At 33.7% G+C, this 23,179-nt stretch overlaps 1 protein-coding gene across 2 annotated transcripts in view; it reads right to left on the bottom strand.

Annotated features, from left to right (window-relative positions):
- The window catches only part of KCNH7 (potassium voltage-gated channel subfamily H member 7), a 423,623-nt gene that overhangs the window by 130,364 nt on the left and 270,080 nt on the right, over positions 1 to 23,179 (bottom strand). For both annotated transcript variants that reach the window (XM_033112181.1, XM_033112182.1), the window contains exon 3: positions 18,377 to 18,532. In XM_033112181.1, the coding sequence (XP_032968072.1) occupies positions 18,377 to 18,532 (156 nt within the window). The remainder of the gene's footprint in view (positions 1 to 18,376; positions 18,533 to 23,179) is intronic.

The raw sequence follows: 23,179 nt of genomic DNA, 5'->3' as shown, positions 1-23,179 counted from the left end.
AAAGATAAATGGAAACAATAGGGTCAACTGTGTATAAGACATTCCTCATTCCATTTGGAATTCTCGCAAGGCTCTTGGTTTCAGAAAAAGATGTATGGTAAAGGTAGGAATTTCTTTTTCCTGATTGTTGTTGTTGTTCTTCTGATATTTGAGAATGTGGCATGGAATGTTATACATATCTCAGAGTGGATGATGCTTAAAAGGGGCCACTAAATATAAACATTAAAGAGTAGACAATAAAAAATAAAATATTAGAGAATAAACACATACGCTCACTGGTAGTAAAAATGCAAATTAAAACAAGGGTATATCATTTGCTGTGCTCCAATTTCGCAATAAACAACAAAATGAAGCATGACATCTACTGCTGGCAGGGAGCACTGGAGAACATTGAGACCCTGCTGGTGGGATTGCAAATTGCTGCAAATTCTTTGGAAAGTCATCTTGCAATGTCTATTGACATGAAAAAAATACACTTTTCATTTGATTCAGCGATTCTATTTATAGTATATCACAAGGTACAAAAACTAGACACAATCTGAATATCTGTTAGATGAAGAATGGTAGAATAAATGATGGCATTTTTATACTTTGAGAATGATGTTCTTTAAAAAAAACAAGAATACGTATATGTTTTGGTTAGCAAGTTATTCAAATAGAGTGTTAAGTGAAAATGAAAGTTTCAGCTTAATGTGTTTATGAAGATACTGATTCATTAAAAATAATAAAAACCTATATTTGTCCACATAAGTTTTATGGCAGTAGAGATAGTTGTGGAGGAACATACTCCAAGCTTTCCATGTTGATTTGCTAAGTAAGTGGGTTTGGAAGGGGGGAAGTATAATGCATTGTGTTCTTCTCTATGTCTCTCTATTATTTGTCACATAAGCATACATTCTTTTATAATAATTAAAAAAATGCATAAGGTAAAACTTCTATCCCTAAAGGAAATGAAATAATAAGAGGAAGCAATCAAACAATACTGTACAATTCAAAGATTTTCTGAGGATTGTCTGTAAGAAAATGCAGAGTTTATAATTTCTATTGCCAGCACAGCAGCCTAAGTCCACATCACCTGTAACTTTACAATTATTTGTTGTCTTTCTAGTTAGTGAGGTGGTGTCTTCAGGCCACAGTAAAATCTACCTTCTTATATTCTTTAAGTTTCATGGGCACCACTATCTTTAACATATTTGCTATGAATTATTCCTCAGTGGATTGAAGGTAGTCTTAAAACATGAAAGAACATCCTCCAAACTCACGAACTTTTCTGCACTTCATATTAGTATACATTTCTAGTGGATGGTCTCATGGACACATATATTTTCAAGTCTACCTTTAATTGAATGACTCATAAATCTATATCTCCATCCCAGACCTCTTCTCTTAGTTCCAAACCTGCATATAGAATAACCTCCTCAACCTCATTTAAAATTCCTAATGACACCTTAAAATTTCATAACAAATCCAATCTCCTGATCTACCCCCCCAAGCTCAGCCCCCCCCCCGCCCCTTTTATTTCAGTGAATGGCTTCACTGTCCATTTAGTCTGAATATCTTTTTAATAATAATCATCAATAATAATCATTTTTCTCTTCTCTCATTTCCACTGCTCTTACTTTTGTCTAAGCTACTTTTGGTTCACCCAGTTTCTTACAATAGTATGCTAACCACCTTCCACATTGCATCATATTGTTCATCCTTTAGAAAATATTTTTTAATCTCAAAAAAAGTTCACTTTTGATCATGTAGACTATTGTTTAATCTTTCACTGCTCCCATATAACTTCCTCCTTTGGGGATGAAGAGCTGCTCTCTCCACTCTGCAACTTCGTCTTTCCTCCCTTGACCTCTAGGATCCAGCCTCATAGATGTTTTAATTCCTTCGGAGGCTTCTTTCAAGGCTTCCTTGTGTTACTCTTCCTTTCAGTTTTAGCTGCAACGTTATTTCTTTGGGAAGCTTTTTCTTCCTTCTGAATTAGAAGCATCCCCTGCATAACTTTCAACACGGTTCCTAGTTATACACTTGTTGATGTTCTTATTAACGTTTCACTCCCCTATGTGGACTGTAGGACTCGTAGAAGGTTCTCTGTCTGTTTTGCTCTCCAAAACCCAGCTCTGACAGACTGCTTGAGCATGGTAAATGAACTTCTGCAAGCGGATTCTAAACTGATAATGTGCTTCAATTTTTACTGTAGAAAAATTAGAATATTTAATTGTTCTGTCCAATTTAATTAGAGAATCTTAGCCTCTTGAAATTGTACTGACCCATATTTACCAAAAATGATTGATTGAGTTGAACTCAGTAGCTCATGGAAATGGTGAATTGCATACCATACCCTATGTACCAGATAAAGCTGTTATTATTAATTTCACCTATTAATTGCTACCATTCTGATCCTAGAGCATACACAGAAGTGTTTTCAGACTCTTCATGATCTAGGAAATCTTATGTAAAATACTTGTTACAGAAAATTGTAGAATTAAGCAGGGTAATTTATTATTGTAAGCTTTTATTTGTGGACTAAATTTAACAGTGTTAAATATAATTGAAATAGAATTTATCTTTCTGGTAAAAGACATGACACAATGCATAGACAAACCCCAAGTGTGTTCAACATTAAAATCTGGAATAATAAAACGTATGTAGATGAGAATAATCAATCTGTGTAAATAAGATTAAATAACAGGGCATCACAGTAACTGGTTTGCAAGAATTCTTACATAATTCTACTACCAACTTTTATGTACTCTAGTAAATCGCCAAGTTAAAAATTAGTGAACTGTATCCAAGTCATTTGATTAGTTTTAAATGCATATGAAATTGGATGATAAAGCAGTTTATAAATCAATTCTGCAAGCTTATTACAATGCAATGAAGGTCAATGCATACTTTTATTCATTTTTTCATCAGTTACATTGCCCTCTTACTTTAAAAACCATTCACTGCCTTTCTTAAATTAATAATCATACAAAGCATTTAGTTTGCTCCTATAGTTTAGTCACATCCAAGGTGGTACAGATGGTCTTTTCTGCATCACTAGGTTAATATGACCATGTTATATTGCATTACAGATTTAGCTGTCTAACTGCAGTTCATCCGGAAAGAATCCACATTGAGAATTTTGCTTAATCCTAGCACTTTTGGGCATGAAATATAAAATGTAAAGGAGTGTAATCCTGTTATGGCTTTTAACACCAGAAAACACCCTTGTGAGCTGTCTCCATATTTTACTATATTTGTATTCTAATTTGAATAACTTAAATAGTTACTGTTTAGTTTATCTACTAAAATGTTGAATAAATCTGAAATAAGAACAGCAGAATGCGGTTTTATTTTACATATTTTTTACACATTCTCCCAAATAATTATAAGTATTGATAAACGACTTACATGAACATGATTTTATTTAAATACATCACTTTCACCTAAGAGAATACATAGTGTCAAACATACATAAACTTACAAGTAACTACTACCACAGTGTCTTTCTCCAGATATGTCACTTGAAGCTGCTGGATTTAAATTTGGAAGCTGCTTTTTCATATATCCTGTATTCTATTTAACTAAGCTTTTTATTTATCAGCCATGAAGGCACATTTATGTTTTTATTATCTTTCTCTTTGAAAAACCTAGAATTATGACTTTAACCAAATATGCCAAGATGTGAAATAGTTGGCCCAAGATCAAAGAGGACGTCTGGATAAAGTCAGAATAAAACAGCAGTTTCCCTGATTTAACTTCAGTTTTACCCAAGATTTTGTGTTTCCATGGGCCATAAGTATCAAGCTAAGAATCTAATGAGAATCATAACTCTTTCCTCTAAATAAATGTAGACAAATGCATACACACAACTTTGTGATCTCAGAACTTGAATAACAAAATTCCCCTCCCCCAACCCAAACCTTTCCATTAACATCCCCTAGGATTGCCTAGAGTTAGCTGACTCTTAATGTTTCTTTCAGTTTTGACTTATGTTGTGCTAATCACAGTTCCCATAAAATTAGAATGATCACAACTACATTTCTACCCTCTCTCCTTTGACAATGAGACTTTAGAAAATGGTTTTACTAAACTTTTCCAAATCAGTCTGAACTGTTGTTTGTTTTTCTCTTTCTCTTTCTCTCCCTCCCACCCTCCCTCCTCTCAGAGCTGATTCTCAGCTACTAGAGTTTGGAAGAAAAATGTTGTGCTAGTTTGGCCTCAAACAATTTTTCTAACTTAGGAATATACCTAAGAGTGTTAGAAACGATAATATTTTTTTTTGCAGAAGAGCAAATATTTTTGAAAAATCGTCCATATATTCCTAATCACTGAATTTACTCACAACTACAAATTCCCAATCCTTCCCTTGGTTCAATTGCTCATCATTTCTACAAACTCTTAGAACTTTGTAGAACAATTATCTAATAATTTTACTACTAACACACTGTTAACTATAAAGTAGAAGCATTTTCCTTTTGCTTGTTTCTGCTTAGTTGAATTATGGACTGAAAAGTAGACTGAAACTTAAGTTCAAGCAGTCATGCAAATTAGATAACATAGCGGGGTAAGGAGAGGGCATATGTGTGTAGGGGGGTAGGGTGGGGGTTACTATGAAGGCAGGAGTAGAGATACTTCCCTTCACAAAGGATTAGGCATGATGAGAGGTGTCTTAGATTAGATCCCTGAAAACAGATGGCATAAAGTTTCATGGGGTATGTTCTCAGGAGATATGCCTATAAGGAAGGGAGGAAGGCAGGGCTGGGCAGAGGTAGGTCAACTGCTTTGCAAAGGCAGCTGAAGCTTCACCAACTCCTCCTAGAGCTCTGGGGCTTGGTAGCCCTTCAGAGTCATGCAGAACTGAAGGCAGGGTATCTGACCTTTGTACCCCTGCATCCGGTCCTCCTACATCCATGCCATGGGGAGGGCCATAACTTTGGGAAGACCATTCCCTGCCTCTGACATTTCCCAGGGAGGGCAGAGTTGGGCATCCTCAGCAGAAGATATTCCAGCAACAGGGCTGTCCCAGCCCCAAGGAAGGTGTCTAGCTGAGAGGCACAGTGTCTAGGGGGACACAGGGGGAAGGGTAGATAGCTTTTGGTCTGAAAAAAACTATGATCTGAATTAAGTCTACTATTAGCTCTTATTACACAGAATAAGGATTTGTGAATTAATGGCAATGTACCTTTCTAAAATCAGGATATTCACAAATCTGACACTTAACTTGGAAGCCTTAAAAGCACTGTGAGATTTTTCTCCAGTCAAATAGTTCTGGATGTGCAGTGAAATATGACTCTAATCTCTGAGTGAAAGAGAGCAAAGATCAAATTTGATGATAATTGACATATCTGCCTTTTATTTTTAGGGAGATAATTTTCATAGAGATACCCTGTAAGGGCAAGGATCTGACCTGGCTCATCTGACTAGTGGGTGACAAATGTGGCAGGATAGCCAGTACGGTCCTGGTGGTGGTGACAACACACAATCATCAGGAAGTACACTGACCTAGTAAACCTGAAGCAAAATATGAGACTCTTTGAAGGAGCAGATGTGGTCAGTAATATCTTGGAAAGCTAAGTCTCCTGGGACGTTTCCTAGGGCAAGAGATACTGGGGAAAAAGCAAGCTCTTACAATAAGGCAGTCAGTATAGGACCAAACTGGAATCTTGAAGCACTGTGAGTCCTGAGCCAACAGTGAGCACACATATGTGGAGGGTGGGGGAAGTTAAATCTGCAGCGCGCATGAGGACAATCCAGGAGCTGCAGCAGCAGAGAACTTCTGGAACAGGTTCACAAATGCTGATGATGTCTAAGAGGCACTGCTCCCAACCTGGCTGGGTCATCATGACGGCTGCTAGTCACCCCAGGTTGTCATCCATCAGTGAGGAAGGATTGGAAATGAAAGCAAATACACCAGCGTTACATACATGTAAATCTGATGAGGATTTTTACATGATAATTGCGTAATAAGTCAATGAATGATTTACCCACACTGTTTTTTTTTTTTTTTGTGTGTGTGTGTGTGTGTGTGTCTGTTTGTGTGTTTGTTTCTCTTCAACTGGTTTCTTGCTTTTCCAAATAGCAAGTTAAAGAATCCATTCATAAGTTGTACGAAAGTACTAACATGTTAACATAGATCGACCCGGGATGACCGTGTAGTTATCACACTGACAGGGACGTTCTTCATGAAGTGTCTAAATACAAATGATACAAACACCAGTTATCCAAATGTTGTATCAATAGGGACTGTGTCTGATTTGAGGGTTGCTGAATAGCAAAATCTTCCAAATCATATGCACATGGGGCTCTGGTGTGGCTATGCTGATTTCAGCAGTTATTATCCGCTCGCTAACAATATTGTTAATGAGGGGATAAGCCTTGATATTTTTCAACTACCAGCAATGTTCTTGATCTTAGAAATACAATTTTGCCCAAGTCCCAGTGGGAAACAGATATAACGTTGATTGCAACCTATCACTGAACTTTTCTCAGATTTCTTTTAGCAACTATGTCATGGCTCCTTTTTCTATATCAAATTTAATCTTTAAAAAGAGGAAACTTCCAAACACACGATAGTAGTAAACATTAGTTACATTGTAGAAACTTTAATTAAATTCATCTGAATAATAGATTGTTTCTATAATAATGCTCCCTGGGTGGGAAACTATATTACTACAGCAGCTCTTCATCTTTGAATTAAAGAATGACTTTCAGCTCCAATGGAGGATAGTAAAAGCACTATGAATGTCTTTTATAAAACAGCTACACAGAAAATTTGTTTCTTAGCTTGAGGTCTGAAAATTGAGATACAAATTTGAGGGAATAACATAGCTATTCAGGCAAATATATGTTTTATGCGTCAATTATTCAGAATATTGAATCTAAAGTATATGAATACATTTTTAATGGCTTACATTAGCTAGATAATTCCCTAAATTATCAAACTGTATTTTATGTGTGTAGAATTAGCTGCAGATGAAGATTTTAGAGTAATTCAAACTTTTATTATAGTAAGCATAAAAGTAAAATTCTACATTGATTTGAAGAGTATAATTATAATCATTTCAAAGATAATGAAATCTCCTTTATAATACCTTAATAAGATTAAATGGAAAAGTTCCATACTGAAAATTACTGCAAGCATAAGATACTATAGAAATTTAACTTTATTTATTTTTTACATTTAGTTTCACTTAAATTTATCTTCATAGTTTTATATAAATATTAATTAACTTAGGCCAGTAGTTTTCAAATGTTAGTGGGTATCAGAATGACTTGAAAAACTTGTTAAAACACGGATTGCGAATTTCTCTATTTCTGAATCAGTTGATGTGATGTAAGCCCAAGAACATGCATCTCAAATATATTTCGTGGTGATACTGATGGTCTCACAATTAAGGAATCACTGACTTAGATAATCTGGCTAATGCTGATTCAGTAGGGAAAACCAAACAATTACTCAATGTAAAAATAACTTATCCACTTATTTATATACTCTACAAATATGTATTGAGTACTTATTGTAAAATGTTGAGGATACCTGCTATGAGCTAGAGTTGAACAAGTTAAAAACATAGAATGCATTCATTTGTTTGGATGTATATTGTTATCAAAATATATATGTTTTTAAAATTTAAAATAGGTTTCCTCAAACCCCTCAAGAAATTTTTAACTAATTAAAATATATGTGTATTTGTGTGTGTGTGTGTGTGTGTGTGTGTGTGTGAGAGAATCAGACTGGTGATTCTAGATGCTTGCTATAAAAAGAAGAAACATAAAATACAAATATACTTGTAAATTATTTAAAATAAAACTTTAAACTATTTTATTTAAAATAATAAAAGCAAAATTTTCTTAAACTTGACAACAATTAATTTTGAAATTAATAGTGTAAGCTAGAATGCATAGTTTTGAAATCTTCCACATTTTGCAAGTATTTCAGACCACCAGATGTATTAGAGCCAAAGAAAAACATAAAACACATTTTCCCACTGCTATTATTTCCTTTAGATGTGGCCTCCTTTTTGTTGGTTAAAAAATGTACAATCACTTTTCCACTCTGTATCATTTCCATTTTTTAGACTGCAGAGGTTTTACAGAAGCCGTAAATGGGAAAAAATAATTATATCTTTTATTTGTATTTATATTTATTATGTAGGATTCATTGACTCAATTGTGCAGTATTTATCAATTTTATAGATAGACCTATCGAAATAATACTCTCTCATGTACTTGTACTCTATTCAAAATGACATAAGCCATCTATTTGTGGCTAGTCCTATATCTTAGACAAAGAATAAGTCTCTGAAAAATTAGTTCTTCCTAGAGAAAGGTGTGTACTTTTGTGTAGGGTTCCTAACTCGGAATCTAAATATTGGTGCTGAGAAATGATATACCACTTCATTCAATACGAAATAAGTTTCTAGGTTTCTAGAACTTAGCCCAATTTATCATAGTCCATTTTTATGATCCATGTTTTCTATTGTGTATTTAGCTCCTTTTCTATTATTTAATTATCTCAAATAAATATTTACTTCACTTTCATCTGCTTTTCTTGTGTTGTCACTTCAAATTTTTTCCTTTATTTTGTCTACAATTCTGGAGATGCATTTAAATTTACAGAACCCACATCTCAAACATTTGCCTTTTCCCCATTACTTTCACTTAAATCTCACCACTTGGGTGCATGCACACACACGTACACACTCAGTATTTAAATAAGAAATTAAGTACTTTGAAGGTAAGATATTTCTGTGAAAAAAGATGTATCAACATTTGATATTCTTTTATTTGTGTTTTCTTTGTTTGTTTTAGTGGCCATCACTAGAACATCAACGTTGGAAATAACCAATAACATTATTTTACACACTTAGAGAAAGTTATAGTATACTAAGTTATACTTTAAGGAAAAAAAAATCAGTAGTTTGCCAAAGAACAGACATAGCATAAGGTAAAAATTGGACAGTATCCAAAGCTACCAAGCATAGTCTCTCTGTCACTTTTCTGCTTGATCTAACAATCAACTCTTAAAAAAGAGACACCAAGTATAGGAAATTTTAGAGTGTATAATGATAGAAGGGTATAATCAAAACCCAATATACTGGTTGTAAATAATGTGCCTTTGTAATTCTCTGGAACCAATTTTATCTGCATATTTCTACTCTCTCCAAAGATTCCATGTATGAGAGTCAGCTGCAATGTAGGAAAAGAAATGATTCATGTTTACAAAATAAGAAACAATTTCTTCTGAATTTGTTATCATTTCACATGAGATGCTATTTTAATCAAAGTATAAAGTCACACAGATTATGTGTTATATCCTGGGAGGCTATTGTGTGAGTTATCTTCCATTCATGAAAAGTTTTAATTCTCCAAATTGCATTTCAATTCAAAATCGATACTTTATTTATTTTTTAAAAATACCCCCTTTCTGCCATGCTGCTGACACACCTTTCCTTTTATTACTTCCACTTAATTTAATGGATCAGTAAAGAGAATCATTCTATGGAAAAAAAAAACGTAGAATTTGTGAAGGCAATGAAGAAATAAAATTAGGCATCCCCCAAACAAATTATCTTATTGACATTTATGACCAAAATACATGCTGACGTAACCTAAAGCATACTCTCAGGAATCATTCAATCATGACTGATTTTGTTAGTGGAAAATATAAAGAAATCAAAAGAGTTGTCAACTTAAAAGAATAAGACTTTTTATTACAATAGTTGTTTTGTGTGTGTGTATGTGTGTGTGTGTGTGTGTTTTATAGTACTACAATTTTGTTTCTAAATATGTTACCTGGGAAATTGGTGATTTTGAAAGACAATTTTCCTCGTGTGATATTGTTCAGCATAATGTATTCAGACTATTGAAATCATATTACATTAAAATATTTGTCCCAATATTGCTTTAACAGAATATTGTACTGTCATTTAGACATACTTAAACAAGTAACTGATGCTCTAAAAAAGTCTCAGCTGATGTACATTTTATTTAGTATAATACTTAGGCTTACAACATGGACTTTTGGGACTTTTCTTTTTTATTTCATATGTATTTTGCTATCTGAATTCATATGCAGTATAACAATTTATTTTTCAAATATTAAAATTTTGTGATAAGGCTTTCAGTTTCCCACTGACAATGACAGATCTCTAAATTTCAATTTCTTCATGGATCTTTATAAAAACCACAGAATAAATAAGGGAGTCAAATGAAAATACCCATAAACTATGCCTAAAGAATAATTAGAGAAAGAGACAGTACTGATTTTAATTTACCTGTAGGCAGGGAAATAAATGCCTAAGACCATCAGAATTGGCTTAGGAGAGTACACTGCAAGAGAGAGTCAGGCAGAAACTAAGTAAAATGGGGGAATAAAAAAGTCTTGGAGTGGTGGAACACATTTCAAATAGGGTTTACTCTCAGAATAGAGGGATTCACACTGAGTAAAAATACTAAAGAATGCTAAAAATCTAGTTATGAAACAGAAGACATATATAACATAGCAAAATGAATTTAAAGATACAGGATGGTAGAGTAAATAAACACTGTGCTTGCTCCCTTCCGTGAACACATTAAAATTACAAGTCAGTTATGGAACAATCAACCTGGAGAACTATCTGAAGTCTAGCTTAACAGAAGTTTTATAGCAAAAGGTATAAAGAAGAAGCCACATTGAGTCTGGTACGAGGGGGGAGATGCAAACCTGGCTGGTCCCAAACCTCCACATGGTGGTTGAAAATAGGGAAGGATACTTCAGCCATGGAGGTTCCCCCCAGAGGAGAGAAGGACCTGAACTCAACTCTAGGCTCCTCAGCCCAGAGTACTGGTGCTCCCACAACATCTCCTCCAGTGAGGATTCTAACATTCAGATGGGACAGAAGGCTGTGGGAAACCCAGATGTCCTCTTAAATGGTCCCCACACAGACTCACTCACTCACTGGCACTCACCTTGGGCTCCAGTGGAGAAACAGTGACTCAGGGGCCATCAGAAGCATATAGAGAGCAGACTGAGGTGTGTGGTTTTGAGGCCAGGGCTGGAGGACAGTTACCATTTTTCCTGTGTGGGGTTCTTCTCCCATGCAGCTGGGCAGGCAGCCACCATCTTTAATGTGTTGAGCCCACCCTATATGTTCACAGCCAATTCTGAATCTGATTGGTCTAATGAGCTCTGGGGCTCCGGCCTGCTGATTCATTGGGAACCCACCCCACCAAAATCTCCCAACACAAGGAGGTACTTTCTGGGTGAGCAGCCAGCCCGGCCAACAACACACTCTTTCTTGGAAAACTACTGGAGTCCACCCGACCTGGGCCGGGGACAACTGGACTCGATGTGCTCTGAGACTTTTGACTCCGAGCTCCAGGCTCAGCACTGGCACCAAACCAGAATCTACATTAACCTGGTAAACATCACTCTTCCCTCACTAGTGACTACCTGAGACCCTGTCTCACCCAACTCACCTACTATATGAGGCTTTATCAGCAACTGAACCTTAAGGATGCTAGTAGCTGGCAGCAGGCTTCAGAGTTTCTTGGCTTTTTGCAGAGCTACCCTAGCCCTGGTATGGGTGGTAGGTATCCTCGGTTCATAGTGTGGCATCTCCCACATGCCTTCAGGGTTAGCATAAGCAATGAAAAACCTTGGATCGCTTTGTAGCTCCTACCAAGTAGTCCACAGCCAGCCAAACAAGGTGAACCCAAATAGGCCTACATCAAGACTCATTATAACTAAAATGGCAAAGAGAGAATCCAAAGAGCAGCAAGAGAAAAGCAACTAGTTACTTATAAGGGAGCTCCCCTAAGATTGTTAGCTGACTTCTCAACAGAAACTTTGCAGGCCAGAAGGGATTGGCAAGAAATATTTAAAGTGATGACAAGCAAGGATCTACAACCAAGACTACTCTACCCAGAAAGGCTATCATATAAAAATCAAAGGACAGATAATGAGCTTCCCTGACCAGAAAAAACTAAAGTTCATCATCACCAAGCCATTATTACAAGGAATCTTAGAGGGACTTCTGTAAGAAAAAGAAGGAAAAAATATGAATAATAAGATGGCAATAACTACATATCTATCAACAATTACTTTCAATGTAAGTGGATTAAATGCTTCATTCAAAATAGTAAGGCTGAATGAATAAGAAAACAAAACCCTTACATATACCTACAAGAGAATCACTTCAGATTGAAAGATACACACACAGACATAAAGAGATGGAAAAACGATATTCCATGAAAACGGAAACAAACAAACAAACAAACAGAAACAGCTGGGGTAGCTATACTTATACCAGACAAAATAGACTTTAAAACAAAGGCTATAACAAGAGACAAAGAAACACCCAGTTATCCCACTTCTGGGTATTTATCTGAAGAAACCCAAAATATTACATCGAGGGGATGTGTACATCCATATGTTCATTGAAGCATTGTTTACAATGGCCAGCCTGGGTTTCTGTCAATGGAAGAATGAATAAAGAGGAGGTAGTACATATATACAGTGGTGGAATATAGCTTGCATGGAAGGGAACGGGTTGTTGTCATATGTGGTGGCATGGCTAGACCTGGAGGGTATTGAGCTGAGTGGAGTATGTCAGACAGAGAAAGACAGATGCAATGTGATTTCACTTATATGTCAAACAACTCTGAAGAAAACTCATAGATAGATATGGAGAACATTTTGGTGGTTTCCAGATGGGAAGAGGGTTGGGGATATGGGTGGAAAAAAGGGGCAGGGATTAAGAAGTAGAAATTTGTTATTACAAAGTAGTCATGGGGATGTAGGTTAGTATAAGGAATATAGTCAATTATATTGTAATAACTATGTATGTTGTCAGATGAGTACTAGATTTGTTGAGGTGATAGGTGAGAAGGGGTTCGGAGCAGGGTGTAAGAGGTGAAGGGATTAAGTACAAATGGATAGTTACAAAATAGTCATGGGAATGTAAAGTACTGCATAGGGATTATAGTCAATAATGTGGTAATAGTTATGTATAGTGCCAGGTGGATACTAGACTAGTCAGGGGGATCACTTCTTAAATTACATAAATATCTAACCACTATGCTATACCTCTGAAATTAATATAAAATAGTATTGAATGTCAACTGTAATTGAAAAATTTAAAAAGAGGGAGAAAGGTAAAGGGCGATAAGTGGTCTAAATTTCCAGGTATAAAACAAATATGTCATGGGGATGTAACGCACAGCATCGGGAACATAATCAACCGTATTGTGATAGCATGGCATAATGGCAGATGGTTGTTGGACTTATCATGGTGATCACTTATTTAGGTCTATAAGTGTTGAACAACTATGGTCTACCCCTGAAACATATATAATATTGTATTAGCTATATTTTAAATAAAAATCTTAAAAAAAGAATTTAAAATTTTAAGCCAGCAATTTAAGATATGAATTAAGATTATAAACCAGGAATTCAAAAACTCCATAAAAACTGGACAAACAGAATAAAATGCAAAGTAAGAACTAAAACAATATAGGTAACAAGTTCATGGAAAAAAAATACAAAATCATTTAAAAATTAAGACCACATCATAAGCTACACAGAAGAGATAGAGGTTAGAAATGGGAGAAGGCAAGAAAATTATATAGAAATAAAGAGAGAAAAAAGAGCCGAAGAAAAAGTGATAGGTGTGAAAGACAGGCAAAGAAGGTCCAACATGCATATTACTTGAGTCTCTGAAGAAGAAAAACAAACAAACATAAATAATATAAGTATGTAAAATTATAATTCTATAAAATTTCCTGAAATAATAGATGAATTTACATATAATATCTGGAAAATCTGACTTAGAATAGTCAAGTCCAGACATATACTAATAACAATTTTAGACTTTAAAATTTCTTTTGGTTTGAAAGATAAGTATTAAAGATTCCTATTATTAGTTTGTTTCTAAAATTTCCTGAGACTCTGAGAAATATATCAAAATCATTTACAAAGGAAAGTCAAGTAGGTTGATATCAGACTTTTCATTAGCAACATTTGATGCAAGAAAAGAATGGAACAAAATCTATAAGGTTCACCGGGCAATAAAGTGTTTGCCAAATATACTCATTATAGTGTGAGCCAAATATATATAATTACACACACACACACACACACACACACACACATATATATATATATATATATATATATATATATATATATATGTGTGTATATATATATATATTTGGCTCACACTATATATATATGTGTGTATGTGTGTGTGTGTGTGTATATATATATATATATATATATATATATATATATATATATATATATTGTCCTTCAAGTGTCAAGGACACAGAAAAATAGTGTTGAACACAAAAGAACTCTAAAAATATTTTACCCGTGAACATTTCCAAGAGAATGACCTTATCCAAGAAGCTATATTTGGGAAAACTCTTGCAAAAAGACTGGTGTTGAACACTGAATACATTTCATTAGAAATTTAAAACTATAATAAAAGTCAGAAGTATGTAAGCATTCCATAGTTGACAAGCTATAAATATCACTACGAAACAAAATTAGAGGAGAAGAAGGAAGAAAACATAAAATAAGTTCATTGAGTGCCTTGTTGGTAATAGGCAGCAGCCAAATGATAATATTTAAACTAACAAACTGAATTGTAGAAGACTAGGCATACTTAAGAGTGCAAAGATAAACATGAAGAGAGATATTATTACTTCAAAATGCATGGTGGAAAGAGGAGGAAAAGAATTACAAGTTGATTTTATTCTTGCTCATAATAAGGAATCAAAATACACTGAAGGAATTCTGGAGGGATTTAGGACATTATATAAATTTTTTTTATAACCACTAGAAATACAAATGTTGCTAAGAATAAAATGAAAGAAAAGCAGAATAAAACAAAATCCACACAGTAAGAGAAAAGAAAATATAGCATAATGAAATACTTTAAGATAGTTTATTTAATACAGAATATGTTGGTATAAAGGTAAAAAATATCAGTCATATCAGTAAATATAAATATCTATTACAGTTATAAATTTTAAAAGAAGTATTATTTTTCTTATAAGAAACAAAGGAAAATCTAATTTAATAAGTTATAAAAAAGACAACTAAAACAAAGACTAAAAGGTGGTTTAAAGATATAACAAAAATAAAGAAAAAAACTCATGTCATGATTTAAGATACAGTAGAATTTAGATAGAAAATTAATAAATAAAAAAGAAGGTGCCTTAGAGTGTTACAGGCTAACTTAAAGTAATAATATAAAATGGTTTATATGACTACATGAAATGAAATAACTATGAAATAATACAGTAGCAATAGTCATAAAACAAAAAATTAGAATATACAAGGAAAAACAGAGAGAAATCCCCTAATAATAGAAGACTTTAATACATTTCTTTTAATCTAAGACATATGTAAAAGACAGAAAATAAGTAAGGATACAGAAGAGTTAAACAACATAATAATAAGGTAGAGTTTTAAAAATAGTATTAACTTTTGTAACCTAATATTCTCAAATATCACCTTGTTGTTGTTCACATGGGTCATTTCTGAAAACTGATCAAATAATAAACCACAATGCTAACCTTAGCAAATTCCAAAAGAGAGATAATACAAACATCATTTCGTAGCCATAAAATATTAAAACCAGAAGTTACTAACAGAAAAATAATACTTAAAAAAATACCTTTCATACTGCAAAATTAAAAACTCTATATAAAACAATTCTTGAATTAAAAAACTAAGAAAACAAACTTTGGATATTTTTGAGAAAAACGATAATGAAAATACTATAAACCTGAATTCGTAGGGTAGAGCTTACACAGTGCTTAGAGAAAAAATATATAGCTTTAAAATCATATATCAAAAAAAAGTGAAAGAATGAAAATAAGTTAATGCAATAGAAAAAAAGCAAGAAAGTTGATTGAAAAACTGAAATAATAAAAATAAAAGCATAATTTGTGAGTTTGAAAACTAATAGAACTAATAAACTGGTAAAAAGGTAGATCCATGGAAAGAAAAATGCTAATTAATAAAACATTTTAAGTGGAGAAAACAAAAATAAAAAAAACTGAGAAATGTCACAAACAAAATACGTACAGGAACGGAGTAATCTTAAAAATATCATAAAAGACTACTTTGTATAATTCTGTTAAAGTAAAATGTTAAAGTCTACATGAAATAAATAACCTCTGGGGAAATAAAACTTTGCAAAAAATGATACTGATTGAGCTGTATAATTTGACTAGACCAATCTCTGGAGAAGAAAAAAAAAAAGAAATTTGTCAAAAAGATACTCCACAAATAAGTACCAGGTCTAGATGATTTCACACAGCAATCTCAGGTAAGCTTTAAATCCAGATAATCCTCAAACTATTTAAATGGTTCTGTAGCACAGAAAATAGAGGAAAAACTCCAGATTATGTTTTTAAGGAATTATAATATTGATACCAGTACCTGATGAAACTGCTCACACACACACACACACATTATAAATCAGTTTCCCTAATGAATATAGATGCAAAAATTCTAAATTAATTTTAGATAAAAGAATCCAACAGCATATTATAAAATGAAATACATCATGTCCAAATGTGGTTTCTTCCAGAGATGCGAGGATGGTTTCATATTAGTAAACATTATTAATAAAATTTACCATAAAAATAAGGAAACAGAATAGTACACTCATTTCTACAGATACTGAAAGGCAATTTACAAATTTCAGCACCCATTATTAAAAAATACAAATTAATGGAAACTTTCTTAAAATTCTAAAACACACATAGCTCAGCCCAAATGCCATCAGTTGAATTAATGGAGAACTCTGGTGGCATTCACACAAAAATTGGGAATAAGGCATGATGTTGACCAACAACTTCTTTTAACGATATGTTGGAGGTATTTAATAATACACTGGAGGCCAGTACAATTAGAGAAGAGAAAACTATTAGATGTATAAGAATCGGAAAGGAAAGAGTAAAGCAATCTCTATTGGATATGCTAGCATACTTGAATAGCTCATGAGAGTCAATGTATAAGCCACCACAAGCTATTCATTAAAATAGTAGGACACATAATGAACATACTGAAAATACCAGTAGCCTTAAAAATATGAAAGAGAAGACCCCATTTATAATAATAGCAACAACAAAAATGTTAAATGCCAAGTGGCAAACTAAACAGTGAGGAAAATTTAAAAATACTCCTGAAAGACATAAAAATTAGACCTAAAATGAAAATACATACAATATACAGTTTTGTATAGAATGACTCAACATCATAAAGATGTTAGTGTTCCTCCAATTACTTTATAAAATTAATAGGAATCTATTTAAAATACCAAAGGGATCTTTTTTGCATCTAAATATGTTGTTTCTAAAGTTCACATAAAATGTTAAACAAGAAATAACGCCAAACCCCTTAAAAGTAATATCAAAGAGAGCACGTCATATCAGATATTAACTGTATACTTAAAACTGTGATTCAGAAGGATAAATAGACCAACAGAACATAAAGCATCATTTACAATAACTGAGATATGGAGGCAACCTGGGTGTTCATCAATGGATGAAAGCATAAAGAAGAGGTAGTACATATATAAAATGGAATACTACTCAGTCATAAAAAAGAATACAATCTTGCCATCTGCAACAACATGACCCAGAGGGTATTGTGCTGAGTGGGGTAAGTCAGACAGAGAAAGAAAAATGTCCTATGGGTTCACTAATATGTGGAATCTAGGAACAGGATAAATGAATAAACAAAATAGAAACAAGCTCATAGATACAGAAAACATTTTGATGGTTGTCAGCTTGGGGGTGGAGGGCACAGGTGGAATGAGTGAAGTGGGAAGGGGATTAAGAGGTACAAATGGTAGCTATAAAATAGTCATGGGGATGTAGAGTATAGCATGGGGAATACAGTCAGTGGTATTGTAATAACTATGTATGGTGTCAGTGGGTACCGGCTTTATACAGGTGATCATTTTGTAAGGTATATACTCGTAAATGCCTAATCACTGTGTTATACACCTGAAAATAATAAAACATTGTATGCTGGCTGTAATTGAAAACTTAAAAAAAACCATGTTTTAAAAAAAAGAATAGAAAATATATATGCACATTTCCTTCTGGCATTATTTGTGACAGTGAAAGTTGGGAAACAACCTAAAGGTCCATCAGTAGGGAACTGACTGAATTTACTATATTATGTGCAATTCAAATGGCTTTGAAAGCAGCTGATTGATACTGTAAGGGACCAAAGTGTGACATCAGCTACAGCTTTTTTATATATATAAAATTATTTACTTAAAATGTAAACATATTTTTAGAACTGAATCAAAATGAAGAATGTATTAAAATTATTACAATAGCAGAATATTTAGAACATTATGTATATGTTACTTTTACTTACGGTTTACGTTTTTGACTGGTAATATTGGATTTACCCTCTCTGGGGAGGCAGCATTTTCCTCATCCGTCACATATTCAAAATTAATGATGAACATCATGGCCACGCCCTCTTGGTTTTTCACTGGAATTATGTGAGTGTTGCAAATGAACGTGGAACCTGAGGGGAATGAAAGATGAGTGTTAGGTCAAAAGTACGCCTCCATTTTGAAGTAGCAGTAATATTCAAATTTTAATCAAAACCTATAGAATTTTTTTCTTAAACGATTATTGAAATTAAATTAAAAATACTTTGATTTTTTTATTTCATGTTTTCTTGCACATATATTTACTTAAAATATGCACAAAGTTTGCCAGAAGTTATTTACAGCATAATTCACGTACTACCCTACAGAATAACAGAACATCAATTCTCATGTGATTTCACACCCCCCACTATAATAATTAGTATAGGGAAAAAGACATATTCTTTAACCTTCTAGAAAAACAACTCTTAGCTTTCCCTTATATATTTTGCGTAAATCTGAATCTATATAAATAAACAATGAAGACAATTCATTTTGTGTTATTTTGATTTTAACGTTAAGGAAATTATTTTCTTTTCCTCATTTAATTTCTTGGACATAAAATAGTAAATTATTGACTCTGTCTTACATATGTTCCTTTTTTGTGAAAAATTCCCAATGCTCATATTACAATATTTTTATTTGATTTGTAGTTTGTTAGAAAATAAGGACAACAATTTGTCTATACTATTGTGTTAGTTTGAGCCTTTCAACCAAAAATATGATATTCCTTTAAAAGCACAATTATAGGGCTAATAAGATATATTTTATCAGAATCACCTGAAAATGAATAAAGGAATGTTTCAGTTTACAATCAACTATTACCACCTATCTTTGAACAGAAAACTCCAGATCCAAGATTAAGAGAATACGGTTAAGAAGTTGACTTTTATATCAATTGACTTCTGACTGCTTTCTTGGATCTGACTTCTAAAACTGGGTATCTCCTCACAGCAGTTTCCTCATATTTTATCCTCTAAATATTTTCTGTTGAGGCATAATTAAAATATAACACTATATTAGTTTCATGTGTAGAACATAATAATTTAATATTTGTACACACTGTGAAATGATCACCAGTGTCTAGTTAACATCCATCACTATACAGTTACATTTTTTTCTTCTAGTTCTTGATGTGGACTTTAAGATCTACTCTGTCAGCAACTTTCAAATACTATGCAATACAGTATTATTACCTATAATTAACGATATAGTTACCATGCTGTAAATTACATCTCATGATTTATTTATTTTAGAGCTGGAAGTTTGTACCTTTTTACCCTCTTTACCCATTTTGTCCATCTCCTGCCTCCACTTACCCAGCAAACAACAATCTGGTCTCTGTATCTATGAGCTCGTTTTTGTTGTTGTTCTTATTTTCTTGTTTTGTTTTGTTTGTTAGAGTCCACATATAAGTGAGATCATATGGTGTTTGCCTTTCTCTCTCTGATTTATTTCACTTAGCCCTCGATAATGCTGTCAAGGTCTTGAATATTTTTTTAGTTACGGTGACAGAAATCTCACAGGTTGAGGATTTGTTTGGGTTCAAAAGTATTGTATTTTTAAAACGCAAAAACTTCAGGAAGAGCTCTCAGTCAGTCAAGTTATAGTATGTATTTTGATTGCTTTCCTTTTTTAGCAACTAGTTGAGACCATCTTGACACTTGAGGAGAATGAGTTTCAATGTAGACGCAGGAGTAGGTTGGGAGCAAGGTGGGTCTGGCCTGAACTTCAGAGGGAGATGTAGGAAAGGGAAAGGACCCCAACAGGCTGCAGACAGGAGCAATGACACACAGCAGAAGTAGGTGGGAAGGCCAGTGGATGCTTGCATTCCCAAATTGTGTCCTATTATTCTCTGACTATTGAAAACAAAGTGAGTACGAGGAAACTCTTTCCTTTCTTCTCCTCCCTATAACATGGCTCCTGTTGCCAGAGTTGAGAACAAAGGCTACTGCTATTACTGATATAGAGTGAGACATCACAGGTTGAAGGGCTTTTGAGGGTGGACCTGGAGATCTAATTATTATTTACGAAATTATTTTGGTAGGTGAACATGTTCTAATTTCCAAGGAATTATACAATGGGTATTTATAATAATACTTTTAGAATATAGACTCTGTAAGGTGGAGAGTCATATGTGCTAGGTATGATTCAGATTTTCAAATGTGGATAGTCTCCCAAATTTGAAATATACAAGACCTTATTTAGAAATAATTTCATATTTTCTACAATGCTGACCATGGTTTTACAGATGTGGGAAAGACTGTTTTAAAAACGACATGCTGCACCTTCACAGTGTTCAGCTACATCTTTAATTTATTTAATAAAATAGTTAGCTACAACACTTGTCATAGTTTCCATGGTAACAAGCGGGATGACTTTAGTAAACAGAAAATAAGCAATTTAAGACTGTTCCATTAGAACTAAAAATAGAAATGCTTCAGGCCAGGCATTACACTACAAATTGGTTAAACAGAGAGTCTGTGGAGATGCTAGAAATAGCCATTATGTAATTTGCTAATGAACCAAAATACATATTGATTTTAACACTTAAAATGACATATACCCTGGATTTTGTAGAACATCATTGTGAATTCACAGATTTGTTACTTAGCAGTTTAAAAATCTTTCAACATTTGAGGTACACTACTGATTGTACAAGACAACATAAAGCACAGATTTGTGAGAAATCAATAAATAAAAGATGTAGGGATAGAGAGATCTAACAGGTTTATAACAGAGCAGAGTAATTTTGCTTTTGGTAACAAGGAGCAGAATCATTTCTTTCAATACTAATGCTTGTAAAATTACTGTCTAGTGCTAAAAACCCATAAAATTACAGTGCTTTATAAAAAATTTCATCTATACACATCGGCTCCAAAGCATATTGAATAAGTGTAATTCATCTGGAATTTGCTGCCCCACTATCATTGTTTCCTGCATGTTTCTATTAAGCAATATGTCTCCTCTAAAGTCAACTGAAGACTCACATTTACATTTTTTTCTCTTTTAGTTTTTGGATTTAATGTCTCCATCAATCTTTCATAACCTCCTGGACAGGAGGTATTGCAAAGAAATGCATGGATTTTAGAAGAGGATACTCAAATACACTTTAGAGGGCAAAACATTTTTTTTTTCATTATTCTATAAACTTTAAGTTCTGTGAAGATACTACTTTGGTAAAGTAACATTAACCGAAGAAGTCACTACAGTGTGCTTCTAAATATTTTTCTTGAATGCGACATTGGGAGCAAGAGAAATGGAAACACAATTCAGCAAACAATAATCTAGCAGTGAAGAAAAAAATCATCACATTCAAAAAGAGAACTAAAAAAATCTAGAAATAAAAATTTCAGTCCTTGTTAAAATGAATCTTGTATTCTGGTGTAATTAACGTTTTTTAAGAACAAGCTTATTTATAATAACATTTTCCAATAATTATAAAATTATACATGTAATTATTCTAATATAATTTAGAATCAGGTTCATTTCCATGTTTTCCGCTGAGTGAAAACATTCTCAAAGTGGGAAAGGATGGTTAGGAGGAACAGTGCTCATTTTAATAAAATGTTTAGAATGTTACTTTTTAATAATATCCACAGAGCAAGCAAACTCAGGGTAATCTTAATTCCTAGCTGCATTTTAAAATAAAAGGCCAGGACTCTTCCCTCTGAGCTGCTTTATGTTCTGGGTTTTCACATGGTGATGAGAAGAATAGCAATAAAAAAAGCAAATCAAGGTCCTGTACTTATGGAACTTATATCCTACTAGGAGAGACATAATAAAGGAACACATAAGTATCTACTACATCAAGTGAAAAGAAGTACAGTGAAGAAAGAGAAAGCAAAATAAGGTGATCAATAATAAGAGGTAGAAGAATGCTTTTCCTATAAAGTTGTATGTAAGCAAAGAAATAAAGGCAGTAATAGAATGAGCTATGTGGTTCTGTGGCTAAAGAATGCACCTGGCAAAGAAAACTCTCAGTGAAAAAGCCTTTATGTAGGAGCAGGGTTGTAAATTCAAGGAACAGCGTGGAAGCCAGTGTGACTAGTGTGGTGTGGTGATTGTGGGTAGAATGGGGTAGGAGAGTAGGTAAGGTCAAAGGAGAAGTAGGGAGCCATGGCGCGTGAAAGGCCAAGGTATGGATTTGGAAGTTCATCTGAGTTGGACAGAAAGGCATTGGAGGGTTTGTGCAGAAATTGACATGATTTGACTTAAAACTGTTCATCTGACTTCTATGTGAAGAATAGCTTTTGGGAAAGTCCAGGATGGAAGCAGGAAGATCAGTTAGGAAAATATCATATTAGCAGGTGATGAGAGTGGTTTGTACTAAGGTGCTGTCAGTAAAGGTGGTGAGAAGGGGTTTGTTTGAGCTGTTTTGAAGTAGAGCCTATAGGATTTGCAGATATATTGGGGTATGTTAACTTTGGGATTGCTTATTAGATATCCAAATGGAGGTTATCTTAAAGGCAGTTAGATACAGGAGACAACAGTGCAGTTTAGGGATTCATCCAAGCCAGAGACATGAATTTGAGAATCACTGGGGACAGGAAGATGTCATCTAGAAAATAAATGTAGACAGAGTAATTTGGGTCTTGAGGTTAGAGCACTGTAGCATCAAAGAAAGAAAGATGAAGAAGAACAGGTGAAGACTGTGGAAGAACAGGGAGGTGGGAGAAAAAGGAAGAGTGTAGGGCAGGGAGTGGGGAGAGGGAAGGCTAAGAGAAGGAAGTATCACAACA

This window comes from Rhinolophus ferrumequinum, chromosome 8 (assembly GCF_004115265.2).
Source record: "Rhinolophus ferrumequinum isolate MPI-CBG mRhiFer1 chromosome 8, mRhiFer1_v1.p, whole genome shotgun sequence".
Taxonomy (NCBI): Eukaryota; Metazoa; Chordata; class Mammalia; order Chiroptera; family Rhinolophidae; genus Rhinolophus; species Rhinolophus ferrumequinum.
This window is presented reverse-complemented; position numbering and strand designations above follow the sequence as displayed.